The sequence below is a fragment of the Oncorhynchus masou genome, unplaced genomic scaffold (genome assembly GCF_036934945.1).
Source record: "Oncorhynchus masou masou isolate Uvic2021 unplaced genomic scaffold, UVic_Omas_1.1 unplaced_scaffold_814, whole genome shotgun sequence".
In the NCBI taxonomy this organism is placed as follows: domain Eukaryota; kingdom Metazoa; phylum Chordata; class Actinopteri; order Salmoniformes; family Salmonidae; genus Oncorhynchus; species Oncorhynchus masou.
In genome coordinates this window covers 211,230-230,472 of record NW_027014614.1, presented here as the reverse complement: position 1 = coordinate 230,472, position 19,243 = coordinate 211,230, and the positions used below count along the sequence as shown (strand labels likewise).

Below are 19,243 nucleotides of genomic sequence, written 5' to 3'. Positions count from 1 at the left end.
ATAGATGGGAGCATATGACCACAAAGCATTAGTTATAGGCTACAAGCAGCAATATGATTGACATAAAATAGCAGCAACCACAGACTATATGTCCCATGATTTTCTAAAATGGTCACTCATCATTTTAGTTAGCTATTTATCTCCTATTAGGGCTGTGTTGCTATTGGGTGAGAAAAACAAGTGACTATAGCAGGTATTGAATCCCAGGTAAATAATCACTAGTCAAAACCTCAACCTTAGTATAAATGCATTACAAAAAATCATGTTAATATCTGATATTGCGAGTAAACAACCTCGGAATAGAAAAGACAGAGTGCAACTTCCAGCCAGTCAATACATTACATCTTGCAACCATAGCGGTTAGCAAATAGCACATTTTCCAGCACCCGGCCAGGGATTCAAACCAGCCACCTTTTGGCCACAGGTCCAACTCCTTAGCCACTGGGTGAACACCTGAGTTAATCTTGGGGAATAAACATGAGTTAATCTGCCAAAATGAAGACAAAATGCTTTAGAGACACACATGGTATCACTTGTTATACATAATTATTACACATAAATCATTGCCAAAAGCACAAGACATATTATTAACTTCTTGAAACTCCCCATCCCGGATCCGGGTTTGTGACTAAAGCCTCAGGCTCATTAGCATAACGCAACGTTAACGATTTCTGAAAATCGCAAATAAAATGAAAATAATGCGTCTGCTCTCAAGATTAGCCCCTAACCCTAGATATAACCTATTTTAACCCCTAACCCTAGGTATAACCTATTTTAACCTTAACCCCTAACCCCTAACCCTAGATATAACCTATTTTAACCCCTAACCCTAGGTATAACCTATTTTAACCTTAGCCCTTAACCCCTAAACCTAGGTATAACCTATTTTAACCTTAACCCTTAACCCTTAACCCCTACCTGATTAACCTATTTTTAACTTAACCCCTAACCCTAGGTATAACCTATTTGAACCCTAATTCTAGGGTAGGGTAGCCTAGAACACTTTAAAAACCTATTTTAGTTTTTCTCAACCAGAGGTAACTGAATTAATGTAGGCTTATTGATAATCGGGCTTATTGATAATCGTTATGTTAATGAAGTATAATTTCAAAACATGAGCATAAAACCAGGTAATAATAAACATGAATCATCATTATATTACTTCACAGTAATCTGTTAAATACTGTTTCAGTGCTTCCTCTTGTGTTAGCAGTGTGGAAAGGGACAGAAAGAATCACACAGGAGATTTCCTGTGAGGGGGAGTGGTGGTGTATCCAGGGAGAAAACGAAACTAACCTTCTGAAATGTCATTAGTGGTCTTATGCTGCCATCTATTGGAATTATATAGCAACTGCAGTAGTACTGAATAATGTGTAATTCCTTACAAAAGTAGTAATTACTTAGAATTGCTTAGAATTGCAAAATCTAACAGTAGTACTGTCACTGAACAACACAATGCCATGATTAGATTAAATACACAACGATTCCTGTAAACAATGACAGCTTATTTACCAACATTTATGGAAATGGATATGTAGCTTTTTAGAATGAAACTCTTCTTATATTTCCCCTTCTGAGCTAAGAATAGATGAGATATGTAATGTTTGTCTCTGTTGTGTTGAAGACCAATCCAGCAGGAGAGACCAGCCTCCCCTGTTCCCAGCTGTGTGTCCATGAAGAGTGACTGGTCTATGGAACATCCTATAGAGTTTAGAGAGGGAGACTTTTCTACTGAACAAAGGTAGGAAGAACTCATGGGTCCTGGTCAGTGAGTTAAACAAGTCATTTCTCCTCTCCCATTTTCACATTTATTGTTGCTGTTTTCATAACACATAGGCTAATCCTTTCGTCCATTTCATAGTCCTTAAACAATATTAAACAAACACAACCTTCCCTCTGTATGTGTGTGTGTGTGTGTGTGTGTGTGTGTGTGTGTGTGTGTGTGTGTGTGTGTGTGTGTGTGTGTGTGTGTGTGTGTGTGTGTGCACTCCCTCGATGAGGAGATGTAATCTCATGTTTTGTCCACAGAAACCAACAGGAGAGATCAGAGTCAGAGATTCTCAGTGGTCAGTCTTCACAGAGTCATCAAACAGACCTGGCCTCCATATTCAGTGTATGTGGTCCTGTTATGTACATTTGTATCTGTTTACCTCAAGTAAAGTTGATCTGTCAATCATTCATTCATGTGTTAATGAGAAAGCATTTATTCTCTTGCTTAACTTATTTACTTGTTTTATTTCAGTTGCTTGAAGAGAATATTATTAGATTTGTGAAGAACGAGCTGAAGATGTTCAAGAGGATTCTTAGTCCAGAACTCCCAGAAGGCTTTGAGAGTCAGAAGCAGGATAAGGAAGTGGTGGATGCTGAAGATGAGAAGCAGGAGAGCAGTGCCAGAGAGGGGGCTCTGAAGATCACACTGCACATCCTGAGGAAAATGAACCAGAAGGAGCTTGCTGACACACTGGAGAAATGTAAGATCTGTCTGCCTCATGTTGAATGATGTTTTATAACATTTAAAAGCTGTAGCTAAAGTACAGCTAAAGTAGCTGTGAAACTCAATGATATTGTAGCAGCCTTAACACAACACCTAGTGACCTCATCAAGTAGCAGCAGGGATGTGTTGTGCTGATTAATTTAGAGAAAGAGAGAACATTAATAATACCATCAATAATACCAATAATAATATAATCAGTCACACCAGTCTGTAATGCATTATGAAAACATTTACACATTTATACAGTCAGTTTAGGGAATAAATTATTATAATTTAAACTTCATAAAAGTCCTACAATACTGTAGGCATTAAAACAGATGTAATATTAATATCCTCTGTGTTATTTCTTCATTCAGATGAGCTTGCTGTGATTTGCCAACGTGAACTCAAATCTAATCTAAAGAAGAAGTTTCAATGTGTATTTGAGGGGATCGCTAAACAAGGAAACCCAACACTTCTCAATAAGATCTACACAGAGCTCTACATCACAGAGGGTGGAACAGGAGAGGTCAATAATGAACATGAGCTGAGACAGATTGAGACAACAACCAGGAAACAAGCAAGACCAGAGACTGCAATCAAATGTAACGACATCTTCAAACCCTTAACTGGACAAGACAAACCTATCAGAACTGTGCTGACAAAGGGAGTCGCTGGCATTGGAAAAACAGTCTCTGTGCAGAAGTTCATTCTGGACTGGGCTGAAGGAAAAGCAAATCAGGATGTCCAATTTGTATTTTCATTCCCTTTTCGGGAGCTGAATTTGATGAAAGGTGAAAATCTCACTTTCATTGAACTTCTCAATCACTTCTCAATGGAAACCAATCAATCAAGAATCTCTAACTACAACAACTACAAAGTTCTGTTCATCTTTGATGGTCTGGATGAGTGCCGACTGCCCCTAAACTTCCAGAAGAACAAGATCTGTTGGGACGTCACAGAGTCAACCTCAGTGGATGTTCTGCTGACAAATCTGATCAAGGGAAATCTGCTTCCCTCTGCTCTCCTCTGGATAACTACCCGACCTGCAGCAGCCAATAAGATCCCTTCAGGGTGTGTTGACCAGGTGACAGAGGTACGAGGGTTCAATGACCCACAGAAGGAGGAGTACTTCAGGAAGAGATTCAGTGATGAGGACCTGGCCAGCAGAATCATCTCACACATAAAGACATCAAGGAGCCTCCACATCATGTGCCACATTCCAGTCTTCTGTTGGATTTCTGCAACAGTCCTTGAACACATGCTGAAACATAAGAGAGAAGAGATGCCCAAGACTCTGACTGAGATGTACACACACCTTGTGGTGTTTCATACCAAACAGAAGAATGAAAAGTATCTTGGGAAAGAAGAGACAGGTCCACACTGGATTAAAGAGAGCATTCTGTCACTGGGAAAACTGGCTTTTCAACAGCTTGTGAATGGCAATCTGATTTTCTATGAAGAAGACCTGAAAGAGTCTGGCATTGATGTCAATGAAGCCTCAGTGTACTCAGGATTGTGTACACAGCTCTTTAAAGAGGAATGTGTGCTGTACCAGGACAAGGTGTACTGCTTCGTGCATCTGAGCATTCAGGAGTTTCTGGCTGCTGTATATGTGTTCCTCTCATTCATCAACAACAATGAGAATGTAATGGACAAACTGCAAGCAAAGTCCATTATCTTTTCTCTGCTGTTCAATGACAATCCTGAAGTTGCTTTCTACAAGAGTGCTGTGGATAAAGCCTTACAAAGTGAGACGGGAAACCTGGACCTTTTCCTCCGCTTCCTTCTGGGCCTCTCACTGGAGTCCAATCAGAAGCACTTACAAGGTCTACTGACAAAGACAAGAACCAGCTCACAGAGCCATGAAGAAACAGTCAAGTACATCAAGGAGAAGATCGGGGAGGATCTCTCTCCAGAGAGGAGCATCAATCTGTTCCACTGTCTGAATGAACTGAATGACCATTCTCTAGTGGAGGAGATCCAAAGATACCTGAGATCAGGAAGTCTCTCAAAACCCAACCTGTCACCTGCACAGTGGTCAGCTCTGGTCTTTGTGTTGCTGACTTCAGAAAAGGAGCTGGATGTGTTTGACCTGAAGAAATACTCCAGATCAGAGGAAGGTCTTCTGAGGCTGCTGCCAGTGGTCAAAGCCTCCAGAGCTGTTCTGTGAGTAAATAAAATGACATTTAAGAACTAATCATCAGGATGAAATATTCAGTTTAGAGAAAAATATGTATTATAATATGTGTATAATATTATATTGAAAAACATATTGAATAAATTCATTGATTTTCACATTAGTATAACAATATGACCATACAATTCTAGGAAACGGAAGATGAATCTATATGTTGTTTGGGAGAATAAACCAAATGCATCTGCCAGTGTCCTTCTACACTACTGGTGTTAAATGAACAGTGTGTTTGTGAAGTCATGATGATCTCTTTGTCAGGCTGTCAGGCTGTGGAGTCACAGAGGAAGGCTGTGCTTCTCTGGTCTCAGCTCTGGAGTCAAACCCTTCACACCTGAGAGAGCTGGACCTGAGTATCAATGACCTGAAGGATTCAGGAGTGAAGCTGCTCTCTGATGGACTGGGGAATCCCCACTGTAAACTGGGGACTCTGAGGTCAGTATTATCAGATATATTATTATCAGATATGAAAGCACTTTATGTATGAAGTTCTCCCAAATATACTGTCACTATTTTCACCACCAAAGAATATCAGTGTGGTTTTAATGTGATTTGACTCTTTGCAGGCTGTCAGGCTGTCTAGTCACAGAGGAAGGCTGTGCTTCTCTGGTCTCAGCTCTGAGGTCAAACCCCTCACACCTGAGAGAGGTGGATCTGAGTAACAATGACCTGAAGGATTCAGGAGTGAAGCTGCTCTCTGATGGACTGGGGAATCCCCACTGTAAACTGGAGACTCTGAGGTCAGTATTCCTGTAGTTGGTCAACAAGTGATAACTGTTCACCAGATCCACATGTGTTTACCAGACACACAAAAATAACTGATGTATCTGAATATGTTGAAAAAATATACTGCCACTATTTTCACCACCAAAGAATAGCAGTGTGATTTTAATATGATTTGACTCTTTGCAGGCTGTCAGGCTGTCTAGTCACAGAGGAAGGCTGTGCTTCTCTGGTCTCAGCTCTGAGGTCAAACCCCTCACACCTGAGAGAGCTGGACCTGAGCTACAATCACCCAGGAGACTCAGGAGTCAGACTGCTCTCTGCTGGACTGGAGGATCCACACTGCAGACTGGAGAAACTCAAGTATGTAGAGGGTTTATGTCAATGTTCATATCAGACATGTTGGACTTATCAGGCAAGTTAAGACAAACATTCTGACCACCACTTGGACAAAGTTACTGACTGTGTGTGTGTGTGTGTGTGTGTGTGTGTGTGTGTGTGTGTGTGTGTGTGTGTGTGTGTGTGTGTGTGTGTGTGTGTGTGTGTGTGTGTGTGTGTGTGTGTGTGTGTGTGTGTGTGAGTTCAGGTGTATCCCTCAATGACTGTCTGTTCTTCTGCTTACCGCTACAGTGTGGAACATGGTGGAGAGAACAGAATGAAACCTGGACTTAGAAAATGTGAGTGTTGACTGCTGTGAAGAATATGACTAAGAATAAGTCTTAATTCAAGTTAAGTCAAAGTCAAAGACCAACATCATTACTGACTTGGTCATATTAAATATCAGCTGTAGTTCTACAGAAGCAGAAATCAGGGACACCAACGTTTACAAAGAGTTGCTTTGACAATGTGTGTGTGTGTGTGTAATTAATGTGAATAAGTGTGTTTTATATTACCATACAGTATAACATATGATCATTCAACAAGTCTCAAGTTACCTTAACTTCTCCTTTTGATACCTAGAAACATCTACATTAAATGAATTAGTGAAAAGTGAGTTAACATTCTAATGTGAATGATGATGATTTCTAATATTGTGTCTGGTTTCATCCATCAGATGTCTGTGATCTCACACTGGACCCAAACACAGTAGACAGACTCCTCTCTCTGTCTGAGGAGAACAGAAAGGTGACATGTAGGACAGAGGAGCAGCCGTATCCTGATCACCCAGAGAGATTTGAGGACTGGGGACAGGTGCTGTGTAGAGAGGGTCTGACTGGGCGCTGTTACTGGGAGGTAGAATGGAGTGGGGGAGGGGCTGAAATAGGAGTGACATATAAAGCAATCAGCAGGAGAGGAATGGGTAGGGACTGTTGGCTTGGATGGAATGACAAGTCCTGGAGTCTGTTCTGCTCTGACAACAGTTACAGAGCCTGGCACAATAATAATTCCACTACCATAGACGTCCCCTCCTCCAGCTCCCACAGAGTAGGAGTGTATCTGGACTGGCCAGCCGGCACTCTGTCCTTCTATAGAGCCTCCTCTGGCACACTGACCCACCTGATCACATTCACCTCCACATTCACTGAGCCCCTCTATCCAGGGTTTAGGGTTTATGATGTTGACTCCTCAGTGTCGCTGAAATAATAACCTGTCAGACACACTGAACAAACACACACACTGAACACACACACACACACTGAACACACACACACACACTGAACACACACACACACTGGACAAACACACACACACACTGGACAAACACACACACACACACTGGACAAACACACACACACACACTGGACAAACACACACACACTGGACTCACAAACACACACACACTGGACTCACAAACACACACACAATTGGACACACACTGGACACACACACACTGGACTCACAAACACACACACACACACACTGGACTCACAAACACACACACACACACTGGACTCACAAACACACACTGGACTCACACACACACTGGACTCATACACGCACACATAGACTGGACTCACATACACACACACACTGGACAAAAACACACACACACTGGACAAAAACACACACACACTGGACAAACACACACAAACACACATTGGATGAACAAAAAATACACAGACACACGCTGGACACAAACACACACGCGAGAGACACACACACACACACAATTGGACACACACTGGACACACACACACACACTGAACACACACACACTGAACACACACCCACACACAGGACTCACAAACACACACACACACACACTGGACAAAAACACACACACACACTGGACAAACACACACACACACTGGACAAACACACACACATACATGCTGGACACACACACACACACACACACACACACACTGGACCCAAACACAGTAAACAGACTCCTCTCTCTGTCTGAGGAGAACAGAAAGGTGACATGTAGGACAGAGGAGCAGCCGTATCCTGATCACCCAGAGAGATTTGAGGACTGTGGACAGGTGCTGTGTAGAGAGGGTCTGACTGGGCGCTGTTACTGGGAGGTAGAGTGGAGTGGGAGGGGGGCTGTTATAGGAGTTACATATAAAGGAATCAGCAGGAGAGGAGGGGGTGAGGACTGTTATCTTGGAGCCAATGACAAGTCCTGGAGACTGGACACACACACAGACTGGGCAAAGACACACACACACACTGGACAAACACACATTCACACTGGACAAACAAAAACACGCACACTGGACAAACTCTCTCACACACACACACACACATGCGCATCTTCCTATAGTTGTGACCTTGACCTCTTACTGTTTTTTTTGATTGCTTAAGCACGATTTTCAAAACAGGGCCCGTGTTTTCAAAACACTACACACAATTAGCACAACCACACACCCAATTAGCAAAACACTACAGATCCTTTGCTAAATTAAACACTCTTGTAAAAACTATACACTTCTTTTTAAAAACGACACTTTGTTACCCTATGAAACACACACGTTTCACATTACTGTACTCTGTTTGCACGAGTTACACTCTGCTGTGATAAACCTACAACACTTTTAGCACTTCTACTTCCCTATGATTAGAGTAGGCTACTATCAACAAAGTACAAATATAATGTAATGCTGTAACCAAACGTCACTTTACGTATTGTAAGTTTAAAGAAAACAAAAAAAAACAACTACACATTGTCTCTTTGCCGAGCTGGATCTGGCCAGAGAATTTCATCAACATCGCAGGCAATGTTGTCATTAGCAAGACACCTTGGAAAGAAACGTCTTGAATGACGAATCCATCCTTGCATTGCTGCTACCTCCATCTGGTCACAGGCCTCCTCCATGGCTTGGATGAGGGGTACCTCAGCCTGGAGACGGAGATCATATACCTTCCAGCGCCATGCCGAGAAAAACTCTTCTATAGGGTTGAGGAATGGAGAGTATGGTGGAAGATATAGGACGGTGGTGAAATGTGGATGTTGCTGAAACCAGTTCTGAACCAGAGCAGAGCGGTGGAAAGACACATTGTCCCAGACAACAATGTATTGCATATGATCGATTTGATTTGCTGCTGTTATGTTGTGCAATTGGTCCAAGAATGTAAGTATGAGTGCTGTGTTGTAAGGGCCCATATGGGCATGGCGGTGGAGGACCCCATTCTGTGTAATGGCTGCACAGAGTGTTATATTACCCCCACGTTGCCCTGGGACATTGACTAAAGCCCTGTGGCCAATGATGTTTCTTCCCCTCCTTCGTGTTCTCGTCAGGTTGAACCTCATCTACGTAAATTAACTCTCCATCCATTCGTAAAAACAGTGTGGTGTAGATCTAGTATACATATTACAGTACAGTAAAAGATAATGAGACAGTATGCAAGATCACACTGCTAAAGTGAACACACACCTCTGCATAATCATGCCGCAGTCGTTTCACCCTTTCGGAAAGGCGCTCGATAAATTTGCTTCATTTGAATATGTTGTTTTTTTTCGGATGCGTGGCAGTGTTGATGTTGAGACCTGATGGATATCGTTGAAAATGGCGTGGTTATTGACAATGTTAGCTTGAAGCTGCTAGAGTGTTATAGCATTGTTGGCCAAAACCATGTTTACTATCTCCCTCTCTTGCTGTTCTGTGAATATAGGAGGCCTTCCCCTTGTCGTTCCTGACCCTCAATCCTATGTAAAAAAAACAGTATACAATAGTACAGTAATTTCACAGGAAAAGGTAACAGAAGTGCATAGAATACAGTAGTGTAAGCAGTTACTGAAACCGTGCAGATGTTTTTGATATGATGATATTTTTACAATACCTATTTTCCAGTCAATGTTCTCATCACACTTGCCACTGTATATCGGCTTAGATTTGGCTGTACTCGCAGTCCAGCCTCCCTCAGCGTCAGGCCGTGGTTGACAACGTGGTCAACCAGTGTTGCGTGGATCTCATTTGTCAGATTCGGTTCTCTTTGAGCACCTTCTTGTCTTCCTCTTCCTCCCCTTCCTCTTCCTCCTCATCCTCCTCCTCCTCGTCGTCCTCTCCCCTCATCTTACTCTTTCTCTGACTCTTTCCATTTTGCTTGAAGACCGACTAACTCACCTGCTACTTTTTAAAAGTGCTTATACACCTGATTGGTGTGTCTACAATTAAGCAAATGTGTGTTTGCACACCTGATGACTGTGTTGAACGGAGTGGTAATTTGACAGTCAGTGCTTTGGTATTGCGAGGACATGACTTCATGATAGATTTTTGTGTGTAATGTATGTTAAGTGTGTTTAGTGTTTTGCAAATCACTGTGTGTAGAGTTTTGCAACAAGTGTGAGGTTGACAATGTGCTTATAGTTGTGCTAATATGGACTGATGTTTTGCTTCTTGAGTGTAAGGTTTTGCTAATAGTGTACTACTTTTGATTTGAGTGTGTAAGCAATCCAAAAAAACTGTAAAATAACACTGTTAAAATACCAATGTGATAATTTGTTGTCCTCTTTGGGTACAGCCCCATCCACCTCTCCCTGCCTCATACAACTAGGCTGCTGCTGTCAGAGAGGTCGTAAATTCCTGAGGAGAGGATCTCACAGTACAGAGACAGAGTGAGTTTTCATAGAGAACAAAGGAATTTCTTCTTCTTCTGAACAACATTTACGTTCTGGAGAAAGTATAAAACATCGGTGAAGAATCCAGCTACCAACTGGTCCGTTTGTTACAACTGGTCCGTACTTACAACTGGTCCGTTTGGTATAACTGGTCCGTTTGGTACAACTGGTCCGTTTGGTACAACTGGTCCGTTTGTTACAACTGGTCTGAATGGTACAACTGGTCCGTTTGGTACAACTGGTCCGTTTGGTACAACTTGTCCGAATGGTACAACTGGTCTGTTTGGTACAACTGGTCCGTTTGGTACAACTGGTCCGTTTGGTACAACTGGTCCGTTTGGTACAACTGGTCCGTTTGGTACAACTGGTCCGTTTGGTACAACTGGGAAGCTCATGGGAGACGGTGTGGCCGCTTCACCATAATGCTGTTTATATAATAGCCTCAGATATGAGGTTTACATCTAATTGTTGTATAAGATGATGAGTGATGATGGTACTCTTTGTAAAATTGTGTAATGTGATTTTTGAATGAAGGAATTCCCTTTTGAGTTTAACTAGAACAGACGACCGCCCATGAGCCCAGGTCACGCATCCTGGGACAGGCCCTTTTTTGCAACTCCTGAATAAATTCCCAACTTTTAGAAAGTCTCAACAGATCATGTTTCTCTCAATCACGAGAGGTTGCAGACCAGGGTGGCAGGTAGCCTAGTGGTTAGAGTGTAGAGGTGGCAGGGTAGCCTAGTGGTTAGAGTGTAGAGGTGGCAGGGTAGCCTAGTGGTTAGACTGTAGAGGTGGCAGGGTAGCCTTATGGTTAGAGTGTAGAGGTGGCAGGGTAGCCTAGTGGTTAGAGTGTAGAGGTGGCAGGGTAGCCTAGTGGTTAGAGTGTAGAGGTGGCAGGGTAGCCTAGTGGTTAGAGTGTAGAGGTGGCAGGGTAGCCTAGTGGTTAGAGTGTAGAGGTGGCAGGGTAGCCTTATGGTTAGAGAGTAGAGGTGGCAGGGTAGCCTAGTGGTTAGAGTGTAGAGGTGGCAGGGTAGCCTAGTGGTTAGAGTGTAGAGGTGGCAGGGTAGCCTAGTGGTTAGAGTGTAGAGGTGGCAGGTAGCCTAGTGGTTAGAGTGTAGAGGTGGCAGGGTAGCCTAGTGGTTAGAATGTAGAGGAGGCAGGTAGCCTAGTGGTTAGAGTGTAGAGGTAGCAGGGTAGCCTAGTGGTTAGAATGTAGAGGAGGCAGGTAGCCTAGTGGTTAGAGTGTAGAGGTAGCAGGGTAGCCTAGTGGTTAGAATGTAGAGGAGGCAGGTAGCCTAGTGGTTAGAGTGTAGAGGTGGCAGGGTAGCCTAGTGGTTAGAATGTAGAGGAGGCAGGTAGCCTAGTGGTTAGAGTGTAGAGGTAGCAGGGTAGCCTAGTGGTTAGAATGTAGAGGAGGCAGGTAGCCTAGTGGTTAGAGTGTAGAGGTGGCAGGGTAGCCTAGTGGTTAGAGTGTAGAGGCGGCAGGGTAGCCTAGTGGTTAGAGTGTAGAGATGGCAGGGTAGCCTAGTGGTTAGAGTGTAGAGGCGGCAGGGTAGCCTAGTGGTTAGAATGTAGAGGAGGCAGGGTAGCCTAGTGGTTAGAATGTAGAGGAGGCAGGGTAGCCTAGTGGTTAGAATGTAGAGGCGGCAGGGTAGCCTAGTGGTTAGAATGTAGAGGAGGCAGGGTAGCCTAGTGGTTAGAGAGTAGAGGTGGCAGGGTAGCCTAGTGGTTAGAATGTAGAGGAGGCAGGTAGCCTAGTGGTTAGAGTGTAGAGGTGGCAGGGTAGCCTAGTGGTTAGAATGTAGAGGAGGCAGGGTAGCCTAGTGGTTAGAATGTAGAGGCGGCAGGGTAGCCTAGTGGTTAGAGTGTAGAGGTGGCAGGGTAGCCTAGTGGTTAGAGTCTATAGGTGGCAGGGTAGCCTAGTGGTTAGAGTGTAGAGATGGCAGGGTAGCCTAGTGGTTAGAATGTAGAGGAGGCAGGTAGCCTAGTGGTTAGAGTGTAGAGGTGGCAGGGTAGCCTAGTGGTTAGAGTGTAGAGGCGGCAGGGTAGCCTAGTGGTTAGAGTGTAGAGATGGCAGGGTAGCCTAGTGGTTAGAGTGTAGAGGCGGCAGGGTAGCCTAGTGGTTAGAATGTAGAGGAGGCAGGGTAGCCTAGTGGTTAGAATGTAGAGGAGGCAGGGTAGCCTAGTGGTTAGAATGTAGAGGCGGCAGGGTAGCCTAGTGGTTAGAATGTAGAGGAGGCAGGGTAGCCTAGTGGTTAGAGAGTAGAGGTGGCAGGGTAGCCTAGTGGTTAGAATGTAGAGGAGGCAGGTAGCCTAGTGGTTAGAGTGTAGAGGTGGCAGGGTAGCCTAGTGGTTAGAATGTAGAGGAGGCAGGGTAGCCTAGTGGTTAGAATGTAGAGGCGGCAGGGTAGCCTATTGGTTAGAGTGTAGAGGTGGCAGGGTAGCCTAGTGGTTAGAGTCTATAGGTGGCAGGGTAGCCTAGTGGTTAGAGTGTAGAGATGGCAGGGTAGCCTAGTGGTTAGAATGTAGAGGAGGCAGGTAGCCTAGTGGTTAGAGTGTAGAGGTGGCAGGGTAGCCTAGTGGTTAGAGAGTAGAGGTGGCAGGGTAGCCTAGTGGTTAGAGTGTAGAGGTGGCAGTGTAGCCTAGTGGTTAGAGTGTAGAGGTGGCAAGGTAGCCTAGTGGTTAGAGTGTAGAGGTGGCAGGGTAGCCTAGTGGTTAGAGTGTAGAGGTGGCAGGGTAGCCTAGTGGTTAGAGTGTAGAGGTGGCAGGTAGCCTAGTGTTTAGAGTATAGAGGTGGCAGGGTAGCCTAATGGTTAGACTGTTGAGGTGGCAGGTAGCCTAGTGGTTAGAGTGTAGAGGCGGCAGGGTAGCCTAGTGGTTAGAGTGTAGAGGTGGCAGGGTAGCGTACTGGTTAGTACAGAGGAGGCAGGGTAGCCTAGTGGTTAGAGTGTAGAGGCTGCAGGTAGCCTAGTGGTTAGAGTGTAGAGGCGGCAGGGTAGCCTAGTGGTTAGAGTGTAGAGGTGGCAGGGTAGCCTAGTGGTTAGAGTGTAGAGGAGGCAGGGTAGCCTAGTGGTTAGAGTGTAGAGGCAGCAGGGTAGCCTAGTGGTTAGAGTGTAGAGGAGGCAGGGTAGCCTAGTGGTTAGAGTGTAGAGGCAGCAGGGTAGCCTAGTGGTTAGAGTGTAGAGGTGGCAGGGTAGCCTAGTGGTTAGAGTGTAGAGGCGGCAGGGTAGCCTAGTGGTTAGAGTGTAGAGGTGGCAGGGTAGCCTAATGGTTAGACTGTTGAGGTGGCAGGTAGCCTAGTGGTTAGAGTGTAGAGGCGGCAGGGTAGCCTAGTGGTTAGAGTGTAGAGGTGGCAGGGTAGCGTACTGGTTAGTACAGAGGAGGCAGGGTAGCCTAGTGGTTAGAGTGTAGAGGCTGCAGGTAGCCTAGTGGTTAGAGTGTAGAGGCGGCAGGGTAGCCTAGTGGTTAGAGTGTAGAGGTGGCAGGGTAGCCTAGTGGTTAGAGTGTAGAGGAGGCAGGGTAGCCTAGTGGTTAGAGTGTAGAGGCAGCAGGGTAGCCTAGTGGTTAGAGTGTAGAGGAGGCAGGGTAGCCTAGTGGTTAGAGTGTAGAGGCAGCAGGGTAGCCTAGTGGTTAGAGTGTAGAGGCTGCAGGTAGCCTAGTGGTTAGAGTGTAGAGGCGGCAGGGTAGCCTAGTGGTTAGAGTGTAGAGGTGGCAGGGTAGCCTAGTGGTTAGAGTGTAGAGGAGGCAGGGTAGCCTAGTGGTTAGAGCGTTGGACTAGTAACTGGAAGGTTGCAAGTTCAAACCCCCTAGCTGACAAGGTACAAATCTGTCGTTCTGCGCCCTGAACAGGCAGTTAACTGTTCCTAGGCCATCATTGAAAAGAAAAATTTGTTCTTAACTGACTTGCCTGGTTAAATAAAGGTAAAATAAAAAAAATGTTACTGAATCTTTTAACCATACCACGTGATTGAACTCTTAGACTATCGATACCGACAGAATAAGAACAAGTATTTGATTTTAATTGCTAGTCTGCAGCTAGGAATTCGGGAACATTGAACGGAAAGAACGACAAGCGCCGACACATCTATCCTATAATGAAATTAATGAATGTCACTCTGAAGAATCCACTCTAACCACAACAGAGAGAGAGAGGACAGAAACTGTCCAACAGAAACTAACATTTCAGCAGAGATCCCAACGACACACTGAGCGTAAATATATATATATTGATTGCAATTGTTCCCGAATGAGTGAGCGTTCATGTTTAAAGCATTTTAATTGTTATGATTATTAACTCTGTCATTTCCCCTTTGTCTAACCAGCTGCCGGTTCAGCACATTCCTTCATTTCTTGTAACCATATTGACTTTGTTTATTTGTTTATGCATTTCTGTGAATTACTTAGTTGGTAAATAAATTGTTTAAGACAATTGATGTATAGATGACTCATAGTGAAGACTGGGTTCGTGCAGATAACCAACAATTTATGACGTTTGGATTGAGACTAACGTGAGGTAAAGTAAATAATTAATTAATCAGAAGACTATGGATCAGATATGAAAATATCTGAAAGGTTATATTCGGAAATTATAACTTTGTGATCTGAATATTTTCCTTGGTGCCCCGACTTCTTAGTTAATTACAGTTACATGATTAATCAGTTTAATCGAGATAATACTAATTACAGAGAATCTTTGATAAAAAAGTTTTCATTTAATAATAGTAAAGGCAAAACAACACCGTTAAAATAACAATGTGATCGTTTGTTGTCTTTTAAGTTGAAAAACAAATTGTGCCATTATACATGGACATATGCTCCATAGTTGTAAAAGTGATACATTGTACTTTTCATAATAAAACAGACTTGAAACAAGAAAAGGCCTGTTAATTGGAAAAACAGTTTGTTTATTGATTTTACATTGTCTCTGTCAGGTTGACGTTAACCTGCGACTGGTTGAAACATGAAACAAATATGAAATGAAATACAAAACAATGAAATATGTGGAATTGAATTAAATAAATTCTACAATTTGTACAACAGAGTGTTGTGATGCAGGGTCACTATAGCAACAGAGTGTTGTGACGCAGGGTCACTATAGCAACAGAGTGTTGTAATGCAGGATCACTATAGCAACAGAGTGTTGTGACGCAGGGTCACTATAGCAACAGAGTGTTGTGACGCAGGGTCACTATAGCAACAGAGTGTTGTAATGCAGGATCACTATAGCAACATAGTGTTGTGATGCAGGGTCACTATAGCAACAGAGTGTTGTAATGCAGGATCACTATAGCAACAGAGTGTTGTAATGCAGGATCACTATAGCAACAGAGTGTTGTGACGCAGGGTCACTATAGCAACAGAGTGTTGTGATGCAGTGTCAATATAGCAACACAGTGTTGTGATGCAGGGTCACTATAGCAACATAGTGTTGTGATGCAGGATCACTATAGCAACATAGTGTTGTGATGCAGGGTCACTATAGCAACAGAGTGTTGTGATGCAGTGTCAATATAGCAACACAGTGTTGTGATGCAGGGTCACTATAGCAACATAGTGTTGTGATGCAGGGTCACTATAGCAACATAGTGTTGTGATGCAGGGTCAATATAGCAACATAGTGTTGTGATGCAGGGTTACTATAGCAACATAGTGTTGTGATGCAGGGTCACTATAGCAACAGAGTGTTGTGACGCAGGGTCACTATAGCAACATAGTGTTGTGATGCAGGGTCACGATAGCAACATATTTTTGTGATGCAGGGTTACTATAGCAACATAGTGTTGTGATGCAGGGTCACTATAGCAACAGAGTGTTGTAATGCAGGATCACTATAGCCACATAGTGTTGTGACACAGGGTCACTATAGCAACAGAGTGTTGTGATGTGGAATCTCTCCAGACCAGAGACTGTCTTCTAGGAGAGGAACCCTGTGACGTCATCATCAGAGAGGGACATTCTAGAAACACACTTAGCCTGCTCTCTGATCTCTCTCTCTCTATATTCTCTCTGCTCGCTGCTCTCTCTCTCTCTCTGTCTCTCTGTGTGTCTCTGTTTGTCTCTCTCTGCTTTCTGCTCTCTCTGCTGACTCTGCTCTCTCTCTGTGTCTCTCTCTTCTCTCCCTCTGCTCTCTCTCTCTCTCTGCTCTCTCTATCTGTCTGCTCTCTCTGCTCTCTCTGCTTTCTGCTCTCTCTGCTCTCTCTGCACTCTCTCTCAGCTCTCTCTCTGCTCTCTCTGGTCTCTCGCTATCTCTGTTCTCTGCTCTTTCTCTGCTCTCTCTCTCTGCTCTCTCTCTCCTTCTGCTCTTTCTCTCTGCTCTCTCTGCTCTCTCTCTGCCCTTTGCTATCTCTCTCTGCTCTGCTCTCTCTCTGCTCTCTGCTTTCCCTACTCTCTCTGCACTCTCGCTCTCTCTGCTCTCTCTTTCTGCTCTCTATCTCTCTCCCCCAATCGCTCTCGCTTTTTATATCTTAACAGTGGTGCAGTTTGGGCAATCACCACTTGATGGCAGTGTTAAACCAGAAGTGATGAAAACAACATCACTGCAGAGAGAGAGAGAGCGAGAGAGAGCAGAGAGTGTCACGTTACAGCCTTATTCTAAAATGGTTTACATTGTTTTTTCCCTCCACAATCAACACACAACAACCCAGAATTACAAAGCAAAAACTGTATATTTTATGTGTGCACATTTCTATAAAAAAAAAAAATTGATATCACATTTACATAAGTATTCAGACCCTTTACTCAGTACTTTGTTGAAGCACCTTTGGCAGCGATTACAACCTTGAGTCTTCTTGGGTATGACGCTACAAGCGTGGCAAACCTGTATTTGTCTAATATGTATTTGTCTAATATTCTTCTCTGCAGATCCTCTCAAGCTCTGTCAGGTTGGATGGGGAGCGTCGCTGCACAGCTATTTTCAGGTCTCTCCAGAGATGTTTGATTGGGTTCAAGTCCGGGCTTAGGATCGTTATCCTGTTGTCCAGTCTGTGTATAATATAGTGGGAGGGTAGAGAGTCAGAACAGAGGGAAGAGAGGGAGGGAGGGAGGGGAGAGAGTCAGAACAGAGGGAGGATCTGGAGCCCTGAGGGGGAGAGAGAGAGAGAGAGGGAGGGGAGAGAGTCTGAACAAAGGGAAAGAGATAGAGAGAGGAAGGGTAGAGAGTCAGAACAGAGGGAAAGAGAGAGAGGGAGGGTAGAGAGTCAGAACAGAGGGAAAGAGAGAGAGAGAGGAAGGGTAGAGAGTCAGAACAGAGGGAAAGAGAGAGGAGAGAGGAAGGGTAGAGAGTCAGAACAGAGGGAAAGAGAGAGAGGGAGCGGAGAGTTATCATGTTATGTTATGACAATTATCCCGGATCCGATATGGGTGGTTCAGAGAGGTTAATTAAAGATTAGAAAAAAATTAGAAATTGTTTGTTAACCAGACCTGTATGTCCAAGGTTTTATGCACTACAGGTGAATTACAGGTGAAGTCACTCAATCCAGTCCCTGAGGCAGGCCTGTAGGGGGAACCATACCAAGAACTCCTGGTGACAGCTAGCTGAAAGAGCTACCCGGATTCATATCGCACTGCGGGAGTGTAAGACACAACTGACACAGCGAACAATAACAGTGTTCGAGAGGAGAACTGGAATTAACAGAATTCTGGGGGCCATCTCTAGAATGAAGATTCCCTTTTCCCGTCATTCCATCCCTGTGTTTGTTCATAGAAGTGGAAGTGTGTCTGGCTCTTGCTGATGATGTGTTATCTGGAAGAGGGTGGGGCTTTATAGGTGGGCTGGCCATCCTGAGCTGTCTGGTTGTGGGAGCCTTATTCCTGATACACCATGAACCCAGTGAAGGGCAGAGGGTAATATTGACAGGTAGTTAGACAATGAGGATTTAGTATTAACCTGTTGAAACTCTAGGGGCGCAATTTTATTTTTGGATGAAAAACGTTCCCATTTTAAACAAGATATTTTGTCACAAAAAGATGCTCGACTATGCATATAATTGATAGCTTTGGAAAGAAAACACTCTGAATTTTCCAGAACTGCAAAGATATTCTCTGTGGGTGCCCTAGAACGGGAGCTACAGGCAAAACCAAGATGAAACGGCAGCCAGGAAACCAGCAGGATTTTTGAGGCTCCGTTTTCCATTGTCTCCTTATATGGCTGTGAATGCGAGAGGAATGAGCCTGCCCTTTCTGTCGTTTCCCCAAGGTGTCTGCAGCATTGTGACGTATTTGTAGGCATATCATTGGAAGATTGACCATAGGAGACTACATTTTCCAGGTGTCCGCCCGGTGTCCTCCGTCGAAATTGGTGCGTCTTTTTCAGCTGCTGGTATTTTTCCATGCGATTCTGAGGGGAAAGCAGGCTTCAACGAACTGCATATCAATGAAGAGATATGTGAAAGAACACCTTGAGGATTGATTCTAAACAACGTTTGCCATGTTTCGGTCGATATTATGGAGTTAATTCGGAAAAAGTTTGACGTTTTGGTGACTGAATTTTTGGTTTGTTTCGGTAGCCAAATGTGATGTACAAAATGGAGCGATTTCTCCTACACAAAGATTCTTTCAGGAAAAACTGAACATTTGCTATGTAACTGAGAGTCTCCTCATTGAAAACATCCGAAGCTCTTCAAAGGTAAATGATTTTATTTATTTGGTTATCTGGTTTTTGTGAAAATGTTGCGTGCTAAATGCTACTCAAAATGCTAAGCTAGCTTAGCATACGCTTACACAAATTAGTGATTTGCTATGGTTCAAAAGCATATTTTGAAAATCTGAGATGACAGTGTTGTTAAGAAAAGGCTAAGCTTGAGAGCAGGCGCATTATTTTCATTTTATTTGCGATTTTCAGAAATCGTTA

General features: G+C 43.9%; 2 protein-coding genes across 9 annotated transcripts in view; both read left to right on the top strand.

The window, feature by feature from the left end:
• The window catches only part of LOC135537550 (NACHT, LRR and PYD domains-containing protein 12-like), a 186,376-nt gene that overhangs the window by 107,859 nt on the left and 59,274 nt on the right, over nucleotides 1–19,243 (top strand). For all 3 annotated transcript variants that reach the window (XM_064963681.1, XM_064963685.1, XM_064963684.1), the window contains one exon: nucleotides 1,625–1,741. In XM_064963681.1, coding sequence (XP_064819753.1) covers nucleotides 1,625–1,741 — 117 coding nt within the window. The remainder of the gene's footprint in view (nucleotides 1–1,624; nucleotides 1,742–19,243) is intronic.
• Nucleotides 3,171–15,272, top strand: LOC135537553 (NLR family CARD domain-containing protein 3-like). 6 transcript variants are annotated; one of them, XR_010455252.1, is made up of 7 exons: nucleotides 3,171–4,642; nucleotides 4,929–5,102; nucleotides 5,234–5,407; nucleotides 5,580–5,753; nucleotides 6,021–6,067; nucleotides 6,445–11,840; nucleotides 12,105–15,272. XR_010455252.1 is itself a non-coding variant. In XM_064963689.1 (6 exons), exons 1-6 carry the CDS (start codon nucleotides 3,261–3,263, stop codon nucleotides 6,972–6,974), a joined length of 2,481 nt encoding a protein of 826 aa, XP_064819761.1. In that variant the 5' UTR covers nucleotides 3,171–3,260; the 3' UTR covers nucleotides 6,975–15,272. The 6 variants fall into 6 exon arrangements, 1 of the variants encoding a protein (XP_064819761.1); XR_010455250.1 differs by having other exon boundaries at nucleotides 11,940–15,272; XR_010455253.1 differs by having other exon boundaries at nucleotides 6,445–12,399; nucleotides 12,664–15,272.